The sequence below is a fragment of the Dendrobates tinctorius genome, unplaced genomic scaffold (genome assembly GCF_039654945.1).
Source record: "Dendrobates tinctorius isolate UK_male_01 unplaced genomic scaffold, ASM3965494v1 ptg000350l, whole genome shotgun sequence".
NCBI lineage: Eukaryota > Metazoa > Chordata > Amphibia > Anura > Dendrobatidae > Dendrobates > Dendrobates tinctorius.
In genome coordinates, this window is record NW_027362016.1 from 1,315,758 (window position 1) to 1,329,083 (window position 13,326).

Here is a 13,326-nt window from a genome sequence, read left to right on the forward strand (position 1 = left end):
GTATCTCTGTACCATTGTTTAGGACATATTGGGAGTTGTAGGGTTGTAGCTTCATGCAATACAATTATTTTTGGGGCTGACTTGATATTACAATTGATTGTTGTACTAAGCTTGTTTTTTTATATTCAAGTACTCTTGGTTCTGGTCATTTACTCATGTACCTATTGTAGTTTTGGTGATGTATTCATGTCATGATGAAGGTTCTGGTGACAAATTAATTTACTGATGGTGGCTCTGGTGACGTAGTCAAGAAGTACTGATGGTGGGTCTGCTGATGTATTCATGTACTGATGATGGATCTAGTGATGCATTCATGTACTGATGGTTTTTCTAATGACATTCATGTACTGATGATGGTTATGGTGATGTATTTATTTACTGATGGTGTTTATGGTGTTATGTTCATGTGCTATTGATGGCTCTGGTGCTCTAATTAAGTGCTGATGATGATTTTGGCTTCGTATTCATGTACTGATGATGTATCTGATGATAAAAATAGCAGAATCATCATCACTATGTTAAAACGTCACATTTATTCCTTGGTTAGGCGTAGAATGGTATAGGTGCAGGTACCCAGGTGTAGCGGTGCTGGAGTAACTGGAGGACACCAGAGTATGCGGTTCCAAAGCTTTACTCACTGTTTGCAGTTCACATAACGGCCTGCCTCTGCACTGTGTTCTTCAGGTCAGGGCCCCAGCCAACCTCCAGGCAGGATAGGATTCTCCCTTCCACACTCCGCCAACATGTACCTTACTGAACGACTCCTCCAATGCGCCTATAGGTGCGAAGCACTCCAGTACTTAGTTACCCTGGAATGCCTCTCTCTAGGTGTTCCTAGTCTCCACTTGCATGACAGACAGCTGTAGCCTGCCTCGGGGACTCCTCTCTGCGTCCCGGCTCACCATCCAAGTGCTGCCGTGTCCCAAGTCTACGATGGGAGTAAGGCGTTAGTGGCTCACTACTCCTCCGGTGTCTGTTGCTGGACATAAAGATCCAATCAACCTCGGGGACCGGGCCCCGGCCTTTGCGCTCTGGACTGGAAGGGTTATCTCTATTTCTCAACCTGCTTCCCACCGTCCTTCTATTCTCCTTCGTTCCAATCTGTTCTATCTCTCTTATGGAATCTGTAGTCTCCAGTCTACGTCTCTTTCTCCTTCTCTTCCTTCCCGTGCCAGCTGGCCCAGTTCACTGGGGCATCTGCAGCACTCCTTCCTCCATCCCTTCCTCCAGGGATCCCCACTCCTCACCGAGTGGCTGTCCTCTCCTACTCCGCCTGCCCTCTTCTGCAGACTCCCTGACTGACTCACTTGAAATCCTACACCTTCCCTGTCTTTTATATCTCATCCACCCGCCTCCCCAGCACCTCCTGTGTTACGAAGCCAGGGACCACAAAAGGCATCCTATGACCTTTCCAGCATAAAGCATGGATGGGTCCCTGCTGAACTATCCTGTGTGTGGAATGCAGGTGTGGAGTGTGGTCAGGAGTTCCCACCCTACCTGGATGGTGGGGTACCACACCTTAGGAGAAGGTGCAGTACCTCTGTGGCGACTGAAGCCTCAGGGGCGCCACATAGACACTGGGTTTACCCATAAAGAACGAATGCGCCTAAAAAACGCATGATGCGTTTTTTGCATGCGTTACTATTGCGCACGATGCGCTGCGCACAAAAGCGCTAATGTGAAACGAGCCTAAGAGATGCATTGTGTTTGGCTGCATTTATATAAACCTTTGACACGCAGCCACATGTCATTAGACTTTTTGGCATCCATAGGTTGAACGCTAGGAGGTAATAGTATCTGCATTGTGAGAGCTTGCTTGGCCACAAATCTAATCTGTCCCTCCCTAAGGATCTGACACAAATGCACATAGGAGTTGAACAGCGGTAAGTATTTTTTAATGACAGAAACAATTTGGTGGTACTGTGGACTATACTGTGTAGAGAAGGTAATCGATTTATGAGACTTATCAATATATCTGTCCTTCTTGTGCTCTAATAATTTTTCTCTCGGTGTTTGGTCCACCTTATTGCATGATCTGTTAAGAGACCATTCTGGGTAACCAGTTTTTTAGTTCAGACAGTACTACCGGTATTTTTGATTCATTCTTACATATGTTCAGATGTGCAATTCCGCTTGGGTCTAATTAATTCGCCAACTGGTATGTTTCTGATTGTATGAGCAGAATGGCATGATTGGGCTTGTAATATAGAATTTGTGTCTGTGGGTTTTTAAAAAGAGATATCATTGCTGCTTTTGTTTGTACATTGCCCATTAAATTAATTTCCAGAAAATCGATGGATTCTTTGTTGAAACAATGAGTGAATTTTACATTAAAATGATTGTTGTTAATACACTGCACAAATCCAAGAGCTTTATCTTTAGAGCCCCTACGGACAAACAAATCATCTAGATAACATCCCATCCACTGAATATTTTTGATGTATACATTATTTTTTAAGAACAAGAATTTTTACTCCGAAATTGCCACAGCAATTCCTCTCATCTGCACAGCCCCTCAAAAATATTCACCTTATGGAGGTGATTTGTTTAATAGCAGACAAAATATCATCTTACAATATAATTAATCCCTTACTGACCGCTGACGGAATAGTATGTCAGCAGTCAGTATCCCCTGCTTTGAGGTGAGCTCAGGCGGTGGGCTCAGGCGGTGAGCCCACCTCAAAGCTGCGACATGTCAGCTATTTTCAACAGCTGACATGTGCCCGCAATAGGCGTGAGCGGAATCGCAATCCACCCGCGTCTATTAATTAGTTAAATCCCACTGTCAAACGCTGACAGCGTGCATTTAACTAGAACTTCCGGCGCCCGGCCGGAAATGAGCGCATCGCCGACCCCTGCCATGTGATCAGGGGTCAGCGACACATTGCCATGACAACCAGAGGTCTCACCGAGACCTCTATGATTGTTTATGGCAGATTGCTATGAGCGCCACCTGGTGGTGGGCGCTCATAGCAATGCTGTATTTCTGCTACATATAGGCGATCTGAGCATCGCCTATATGTAGCAGTGCCGATCAAGTATGGGATGTCTTTAGGCTTCCATGTAGGCTATTGAAGCATGCAAAAAGTAAAAAAAAAGTTTTTAAAAATTAAAAAAACAAAGGTTTAAATCACCCCCCTTTCGCCGCAATCAAAATAAAACAATAAAAAAATCAAACATACACATATTTGGTATCGCCACGTTCAGAATCATCCAATCTATCAATAAAAAAAGGATTAATCCAATCACTAAACGGCGTAGTGAGAAAAATATAAAAATGCCAGAATTACATTTTTTGGTCGCCGTGACATTGCATTAAAATGCAATAATGGGAGATCAAAAGATCGTATCTGCAGAAAAGTGGTATCATTGAAAACATCATGTCAATGTGCAAAAAATAAGCCCTCGCCCAACCCAAGATCACAAAAAATGGAGACGTTACGGGTCTCGGAAAATGTTACAATTTTTTTTTTAGCCAACTTTGGAATTTTTTTTCACCACTTAGATAAAAGAGAACCTAGACGTGTTTGGTGTCTATGAACTTGTAATGACCTTGAGAATCATAATGGCAGGTCAGTTTTAGCATTTAATGAACCTAGCAAAAAAGCCAAGCAAAAAACAAGTGTTGGATTGCACTTTTTTTGCAATTTCACCGCACTTAGAATTTTTTTCCCATTTTCAAGTACACGACATGGTAAAACCAATAGAGTCATTCAAAAATACAACTCGTCCCGCAAAAAATAACCCTTACATGGCCATATTGACAGAAAAAAAAGTTATGGCTCTGGAAAGAAGGGGAGCGAAAAACAAAAACGCAAAATTGAAAAAAGCTCCGGTCATTAAGGGGTTAATATTTGTCTCCTTTGTAGTATGTACCTCTTTGTGATTTGGTATTTGGTACAAGATGGGATTGCCCTTTACAGTCATATGGACTTTTCCACTTTTCCTTTTTAGGGTATGAGCACACGTTGCGGATTGCTGTGCAGATTTTTCCTCGTGGAATCTGCATCTCTTGGCAGAATCCGTAGGTCAAAATCCGCGTTTGTTTAATATGGATTTCCTGCAGATTTATTGTGGATTTTGTGCGGTTTTGGCATGCGTTTTTACACCTGTGGATTTCTATAATGGAATGGGTGTAAAACGCTGCAGAATCCGCACAATCCCTGATTGTAGGCTGGCTGTTTCATTTGGTATTTAAGCACCTGTGCAGTTGCCATTTTACTTGGGTCCGCTGCACCCTGGTTAGTGCAGATGCATTTAGGCCTGTCTGGTTTGTATCAGAATCCGCACTAAGAATTGACATGCTGCGGAAATTGAACCATTGCGGATTCCGTGCGGAATTTTCCGTAGGATGTGCACAGCCAATTTTTTTCACATAGGTTATCATTGTACTGTAAATCACTAGTGGATCCGCAGCGGCAAGCAACGTGTACACTTACCCTAAAGTTCACCTGCCCTGCACAGCAAATAATGATAGACCATGATTATGGTGTGACTCCTGAAACATGATGGTCCTGTTCATATCTGTGTCCTGTCTTATGTACATACCTTTTTAAGTCAAGGAATAAATATTAATTTTTAGCAAAGAAAAGGACTTATATTTAGCAGGACATATTTTTTTCTATTTTATTTATAACTAGCTGAAGAGCCCGGCGCTGACCGGGCATAGTAACTAAGTACGGTTAGTTATAACAAATTATAATGATTATATCTACAGTATATATAAAGCAGAGTGTAGAGCCCCGCCCACTCCGCATAGCCACATTCACTATAATATCCCACATCATCCCGTCAGCCAGAGCTACCGGACTACTACCCCTAATATCCCACATCGTCCCATCAGCCAGAGCCACCGGACTACTATTATCCCAAATCATCCCGTTAAAGCCACTGGACTACTATCCCTAATATCCCACATCATCCCATCAGCCAGAGCCACCGAACTACTCCCCCTAATATCCTACATCATCCCATCAGCCAAAGCCACCGGACTACTACCCCTAATATCCCACATCATCTCGTCAGCCTGGGGTCAGAACCAGAGCGCTGAGTGGAACGGTCCTAACTTCCATACCGGTGATCCCTTTAAGATAGGCCTGGGATCAGAACCAGAGCGCTGAGTGGGTTTGCCCTGACTTCCATACAAATGATCCCTTTAATAGAACCCTGGGGTCAGAACCACAGTGCTGAGTGGAACGGTCCAAAGTTCCTTACCGGAGATCTCTTTAAGAGATCCTGGGGTTAGTACCAGACCATTTGAAGGCAATTGCCCTGACTTCCATACCGGGAATCCCTTTAAGAGCGGACTGGGGTCAGTACCAAAGTGCAAATTGGATTTGCCCTCACTTCCATACCGGGGAACCATTTAAGAGGGGCCTTGGGTCAGAACCAGAACGCTGAGTGGATTTGCCCTAACTTCCATACCGGGGATCCCTTTAAGAAAGCCTGGGATCAGAACCAGAGCGCTGGATGGATTTGCCCTGACTTGCATATCAAAGATCCCTTTAATAGAACCCTGGGGTCAGAATCAGAGCACTGAGGGATTTGCCCTAACTTCCGTACAGGAGATCCCTTTAAGAGAGCCTGGGGTCAGTACCAGAGCATTTGAAGGCAATTGCCCTGACTTCCATACCAAGGATCCCTTTAAGAGAGGCATGGGGTCAGAACCAAAGCACTGGATGGATTTGCCCTGTCTTCCATACTGGAGATCCCTTTAAGAAAGGCCTGCCGTCAGTACCAAAATGCTGAGTGGATTTGCCCTAACTTGCATACCATTCATTTCTGTCATGTGCTCTGTACTCCTTTCTGGGGGGCAGACAATGGCTGGGAGCTTATGTTCCTGGGGATGCTAGATTTCTCCCACCATGTCAGTGTCTGTTGAGGTGTTGTCAAGTGGGAAAACTTGCTTATAGCAACCAATCACAGCTCATCTACTTTTAACCAGCTCTGGTGAAATGAGAGATGCTTAGTGATTGGTTGCAAGGAAAACTGTTGTTCATAGCAACCATTCACAGCTCAGCTTCTTTTGAACAGCTCTGGTGAAATGAAAGGTGCTTCGTGATTGGTTGGTGATACACACATACAGTACATACATTCAGTTTTATATAGAGAGATAAGGGTCTGTTTATTTTACATTAGGGTATCTGCCAAATGCTGAACACCTTAATTGAAACCAAATGTCCCCAATTATAGCTACACTTTATTAGCTTCCTTAAAGGGGTTGTCCGGGCTGTTCACATAATCTCAGTGCATATCTGGGCTGCAGAATATGACAATAAGTAATTTACCTTCTGTGGCCAGTTTTCAGCGTTTCCAAGATATGATCTCTTGCTTGTAAGAAAAACGTCCGGGGGGGGTGTTCTGGCATTGAAATGAGAACTGGTCATTTCCTCCTCAATAGTTTCACTTTCCATAGATGACTATTCAGCGTGTGTCTGGGGGAGGAGCAGCTGGGTGGTTCTGCGGTTCTGCTCTCTGCACTGAGGCTGCTAGACTGGGAGGATTTGTTACTGTGTGAGGAGGGCTTGTTCATGTGGTCGGGGAGGGCCTGTAGCTATGGAGGGTGGGGTTGTTGCTATAGAGGGCATGTTTTTAGTAGAGTAGGAGGAAATGACCAGTTCTCATTTCAATGCCAGAACACACCCCCCCGGACGTTTTTCTGGCAAGCAAGAGATCATATCTTGGAAACCCTGCAAACTGGCCACAGAAAGTAAATTACTTATTGTCACCCTTCTGCAGACCAGATATGCACTGAGATTATGTGAAAAGCCTGGACAACCCCTTTAACTATCCTTGGGTTATAGATTTAAACTGATGAATATCACAATTTTTTCCTCTGTACTATGTAAATGGTCAGCAAAAAATGATTGATTCTGTATTAACTTTGAAATTGCACTCCCTGTTAACCCCTTAACCCCTGGAGGTTGAGTTGAGCGACTTTGGTCGGATCGGGTTTCGTGAAACCCGACTGAAACAAAATTTGCTTCAGATGAAACTGGTCCGACTAGGGCAAAAAAACCCGACCCCAATGCAAGTCAATGGGAAATAAAAGTTGGCATTGAGCGGATGACATTCATCCACTCAATGCCGACTTTTATTCCCCATTGACTTGCATTGGGGTCGGGTTTCGGACGAAATTCCGACTTTTTTTGCCCTAGTCGGACCAGTTTCATCTGAAACAAATTTTGTTTCAGTCTGGTTTCACGAAACCCGATCCGACCAAAGTCGCTCAACTCTACCTGGAGGTATTTTCATTTTTGCGTTTTCGTTTTTGCTCCCCTTCTTACCTGACCCATAACTTTTTTATTTTCTGCTAATATGGCCATGTAAGGGCTTGATTTTTGCGGGATGAGTTGCACTTTTTAATGACACCATTGGTTTTAACATATGGTGTACTGGAAAATGGGAAATTGCAAAAAAGTGCAATTATTATTTTATTTTTTTTATACTTTGTTCTCTAAATGCTAAAACTGACCTGCCATTATGATTCTCCAGGTCATTACGAGCTCATAGACACCAAACATGTCTAGGTTTTTTTATCTAAGTCGTGAAAAAAAATTCCAAACTTTGCTACAAAAATATAAAATTGCACCATTTTCCCGATACCCGTAGCGTGTACATTTTTGGTGATCTCGGGTTGGGTGAGGGCTTATTTTTTGTGCGCCGAGCTGACATTTTTAATAATGCCACTTTGGTGCAGAAACAACCTTTTGATCGCCCATTATTGTAATTTTGGCGTTTAGAATTTTTTTCTTGCTACGCCGTTTAGTGATCAGATTAAACCTTTTTTCATTAATAGATTGGGCGATTCTGAACGTGGCAATACCAAATATGTGTATGTTTGATTTTATTTTGAAAGGTGGGTGATTTGAACTTTTATATTTTTTTTAAATTCTTGAAATCATTTTTTTTTTTTTACTTTTGGCATGCTTCAAATAGTCTCCATGGGAGACTAGAAGCTGCCACAACCCAATTTGCTCTGCTAAATACAGGCGATGATCAAATCACCTTTATGTATCAGAATTTCTCACTTGCTATGAACGCTGACCACCGGCATTCAGGCATTGACAACCATAGAGGTCTACAGGAGACCTCATGCCAACCCATCGGTGACCCGCGATCATGTGAAGGGGGCCACAGATGGGCGGATTTCCGGAATGATTGATGGAAGCGCATATTAAATGCTGCTGTCAGAATTTGACAGGGTTAATAGGCGCGATTGGATCTCAATTCCACCGACAGCAGTTTCGGGCACATTTCAGCTGTTCAAAAAAGCTGACATGTGCCAGGAAAGATGTGAGCTCACCTCCGGAGCCCACATCAAAGGCAGTGTGTCCAACATTGGTGTACTATTAAGCCCGATGTCAGAAGGGAGATTAAGTCACATTCCTAATGAACACAACATTTTTTTTACTTTTGATAACAAAATTTGTGAAAAATCGAACAATTCTAGTGGAAGTGGTCCTCAAAGTTTGCTACCTAACCCATCGGAGGGAAAGGGGGTATGTTCTTTAGGGGTCCTCTTATTTTAGTTTCTGAGCCATTCCTTTGCTTTGGGTGGAGGGTGGTGAGGGGGCATTGGCTTCATCTGCCTAGGGCACCGAAATACATTGTGCTGGCCTTGTTTATACCGTGTACATTGTCAGAGCTCTTAATCTCAGTGATTAGCTGCAGCTCTGTTGAAGTGATGTCACCAATGAATCAAAACAACAAAGACTGGAACAGTGGTGGAGAGGTGGCACTGGACCTGGGGAGGGTAAGTAGCATGCAGTTTGTTTGCTTTTTATAACTACAGCAGCTTATATCATAATTCATAACATTTTCTAAAAAAAAAAGGACGATCCTCTAACTACGGAATATTTTGCAATGTCTTATCTGCTTAACATAGTACACTAAGATGTAAATACATAGTCTGCAACTTCTTTATATGTTGATTGAATCAATGTTTTCAGACTCTATACCTCAACACTTAATTTTTAGGAAATCATTTGACTGTATATTTAGATAATTTATAGGGAGAGTCCAAATAGAAGACAGAAAGTAGAACATCTGGAGAGCAAAAAAAAGCGCAAATAGGTTCTTAAATGGTTAAAACATGGGGTGCATCGGAGAGAAGTACGCTCACCTTGTTTTGTTGCAACAAAGCAACATGTGAAAAGTATGGCTCAGCTGCCACAGGACAAGAGTCCAAAGACCGAGGATAATGGTGAAACCGGGTGTATGTGTCCAAATCTGCGCTGCTAATAAAGATGGATGGCAGACGATATTCTTCAAAGCTTAATTTCAAAACAGGTTAATAGTCAACGTGTTTCCAAGTGATGCAGGACCTCTTCCTCAGGAAAACGTTGCCTGGTTTTGTCCTGAGAAAGCAGTCCTGCATGACCTCGAAACACATTGACTATTAACCTGTTTTGAAATAAAGCTTTGAAGAATATCGTCTGCCATCCATCTTTATCAGCAGCGCAGATTTGGACACATAAACCTGGTTTCACCAAAATAGAAGACATACAGTAATATACTGGAAAGGCCATTTCATAAATTTTTTTTTTTTCAACAAATTGATTCAACCAAAACATTCAACCGCTTGGAATCGGACAATCTATATCTAGCTGAACTTTACATATTGTTATTAATTTGTATATGATGAAAACAATCTTTTCCTGGAATTCCATTTTTACCAACTCACCTGGGTACATTAATCTCTCTCCCCCGTGGGCGCCGGGAAGCCTTATTAAAGGCAATCTTGGCTCCGATGCCCATGGCTAGGGTGAAACTAATGACACCACAGATGACATAGACGGTGCTATTGGTCTGGTCTGCATGTCCGTTATCGTTCAGCTTGCTGTTAGCACTGGTGGTAATAGGCTGGGTTGTGTGTGCCCAGAAAGGGCTGTTATAGTTTTTACAACTGTCTTGGTCCAAGCGCTTGTGACGATGCTCACAACAAAAGCGATAATGGCATGTGCCACAGCAATAACGGTAAGTACCTGTGGTACAATTAAATGTGGCATCGTATTGCCCCATCACATCATAGTATCCATAACACATGTCTGGTACATTCTGGCTCAATCCTGTAGAGGCATTCTGGGATGCCTGAGGACGCTTCATGAGAGCAAGCAGCATTGGTAATGGTTGTGTTTGGTTCATCTGATTTAGACTCTGGACAGCACCAACACTGAGAGCTGAGTAGATCCCAATAGCATCTAAAGTAATACTGATTAACACTGTTAAGAGATGATACATGGCAGATGAGAACTATGGCAATCTGTGGCAGTAACAAATATAGTTTTTTTTTGATGTGTGGAAGAAGAGCCTTTGTTGTTTGGCTGCAGTGCTTTCGAAGTCTTCAAATGATGAATGATGGAGGCCCATGTACATTAAACTCACTTTCAACTTTTAATTTTGCTTTAATAAACTTTATAAAACGTCTTCAATACAAAAATGGCTCTGAACAAAACCTAAAAAAGAAAACAAAAAGGTTAGACAATAAGATAATAAAAATTTCCAGTGATGCATAAATTAACTTATTAAAAAAAAGGTAATAAAAAAAGTCTACAATACAGGTAATATTTGTTAAAATGAAAGAAATTAGGCTGCCATTTTCTAAAGTTTGATTCGAAAGTGGTTTGTTAAGTTTGCATATGTTTGGATTGCACTGTACTTTGTTTCTAAATTTTAGTACAGATTCCAGAATTTAATACCAACCCATACGTTGCAAATGAACCCAGCTTTATATCTCTGGTAATGATTTTAGTCTTTGTACAATTTGATCATTAAAAAATTGGAGATATTTTGTAACTTGTTGATGTCATTTTCTCCTGGAAAGTACACCTTCTTAAGTAAATTTATGTACGCTTCATGTTTAAACAGACTGTCACGTCTGTCAGAGACCATAGGCTCGATAAGGCTACCTCGGATAGACTTGGTATAGGTCACTTTGTCTGAAAGATTCCAGAGGAACCCCGACCTTCACACTTTAAACCCTGTACTGGCATATGGTCTTACAATGGGGTCCCGTGGATTGTTTTCATGGAAGGGCTGCTATCCGTAGGAGCGAACCAGAGGCGGCAAGGGTCATTGAGTAGGGTCAAAGCCAAAAGGTCAAGTCAGGAAAACATTAAAAAAACAAGATGATGGTCAAAAATATATGTCAAGGTCAAAGAACAGGAATTATCAGAGCAAACAGAAGCACAGCAGTATACACCAGGACAGCAAAGCTATTGACTGGCAGTGGGAGTCAGAGGTTCAGGGGTTTAATTCGCTAACTGCCTCGCCTAGGACTCTCAGGAAGGAGTGATAAAACTTAGACTAAAATTAACACCACAGCTCCCTTTTAAAACAGCACAAAAAGTCCCAAGGAAGTAAGTAATAAAGTTGCACCGTTATTCTGCAGCCATAGCTGAAACAGAGGAGACACAAATCAGCACAGATGTTAAACAGACACTTATTAAAAACTTATATTGAAGACTGAAGAATTACTTTTTTAATCTTAAAAAGGTTGTCTTGCAATTATTTTTCGCTCACAAACTCACTTTTGTTTAAAATAACGAAGACATTTTTACAGTGCTTCTCAGGACAAGCACTGTATCTCTGCTGTTGCCCCAGTTTTTATTGCTCAGCTGTAGTGGTGATAATATGCTTAGAGTGCTGCAGCCAATCATAGAGCTCTGTGGCTTAGCTGATATGGATTACTCTGCTACTGAGCTCAGTATTTAGCTGCAGCACTCTTAGGCCTGATGACTTAGGATTAGTGATGAGCGAACGTGTTCAGATAACATCTTATCTGGGCATGCTCGGGTATTATCAGCATACAGTATATTGGGCATGCTCGTATATTATGTACGAGTTCCTATGGCTGCATGATTTGCGGCTGTTAGACAGCCTCAGCATATAAGGGAATTCCCTAACAAACAGGCAATACCTGCATATGTTGAAGCTGTCTAACAGCCGCAAATTATGCATCTGCAGGGACTCAAACATAGTATAAAAGCATGCCCAAGATACTCTGATAACACCCGAGCATGTCCGGTAAGATGTTATCCAAGCAGATTTGGTAATCATTAATTAGGATGCAGTTACAATGCAAGAGTGTTATGATCAAGCATTCTGTGCAGTAGCGTAACTACTGGGGGGACAGAGGGGGCCGTTGCCCCAGGCCCAGTCATGTGCAGAGGCCCACTGAGAGACATGGCCACTTTTGTCATTTGGCCGTATCGGAGGTGTCAGGGAGAGAGCAGCACAATGCCGGATTCCCTGTCTGACAGAATCTGCACAGTGGCAGGTTGCAGAGCCTGTCTGTGCAGTGTACAGTGCTGTTATCTCACTGGAGAAGCTGCTTCCTGGCCGGCAGCATCTGCAGCTTCTGCAGTGCAGGCTCTGGTTGTCTTAGCCACTCTGGGTCCTTGTGCCCTCTGTGTGCATTAAACTGGACACTTCCTGGTCCTGCCGCAGTCACTGTTTGCAAACTTCATTGGTAAGTGGGGATGGAATTTATTAAATTTATTCAGCTTAGGCATGTCATGGCCACTGTGTGATGAATGTGAGAGGATGGGGATATTGTGGGGGAGGCGGTACAGGGCTCTGGGGGTGAATGTGAGAAGATGGGGATATTTTGGGGCTATGGCACTGGGGGTTAAAGTGAGAGAATGGGGTATTGTGGTGGCTGAAGTGGGGAAGGGGCAACAAGGTACTGGGGGTGAATGTGAGAGGATGTGGGTATTATGGGTGTTGAGGTGTGGGAGGGGGGACAGGGCACTGGGGGTGAATGTGAGGATGGGGGTTTTGTGAGTGAGGGGGAACAGGGCACTGGGGGTGAATGTGAGAGGATGGGGTATTGTGAGGACTGAAGTGGGGAAGGCGACAGGGCACTGATGGTGAATGTGAGAGTATGGGGTATTGTGAGGATTGAAGTGGGGGGAAGGGGGACAGGGCACTGGGGGTGAATGTGAGAGGATGGGGGTATTTTGGGGGCAGGGTGGGACAGGGCACTTGGGGTCGAATGTGAGAGGATGGGGTATTGTGAGGACTGAAGTGGGGGAGGGGGGAGTGGGCACTGGGGATGAATGTTATAGGATGGGGGTATTGTGAGGCAAAGGGAACAGAGCACTGAGGGTGAATGTGAGAGGATGGGGTATTGTGAAGCAGGGGGGACAGAGCACAGGGTGAATGTGAGAGGATGGGGTTTAGTAGGGGAGGAGGGACAGGACACTGGGAGTGAATGTGAGAAGATGGGGGTATTGTGAGGCAGGGAGTCAGAACACGGGAGTGAATGGGAGAGGATAAGAGTATTGTGAGGCAGGGGGGACAGGGAACTGGGGTGAATGTGAG

At 43.3% G+C, this 13,326-nt stretch overlaps 1 protein-coding gene across 3 annotated transcripts in view; it reads right to left on the bottom strand.

Annotated features, from left to right (window-relative positions):
- Positions 1-13,326, bottom strand: part of SHISA7 (shisa family member 7) — a 397,834-nt gene that overhangs the window by 162,608 nt on the left and 221,900 nt on the right. For all 3 annotated transcript variants that reach the window (XM_073562405.1, XM_073562406.1, XM_073562404.1), the window contains exon 2: positions 9,686-10,457. In XM_073562405.1, the coding sequence (XP_073418506.1) occupies positions 9,686-10,242 (557 nt within the window). In that variant the 5' untranslated portion in view covers positions 10,243-10,457. The remainder of the gene's footprint in view (positions 1-9,685; positions 10,458-13,326) is intronic.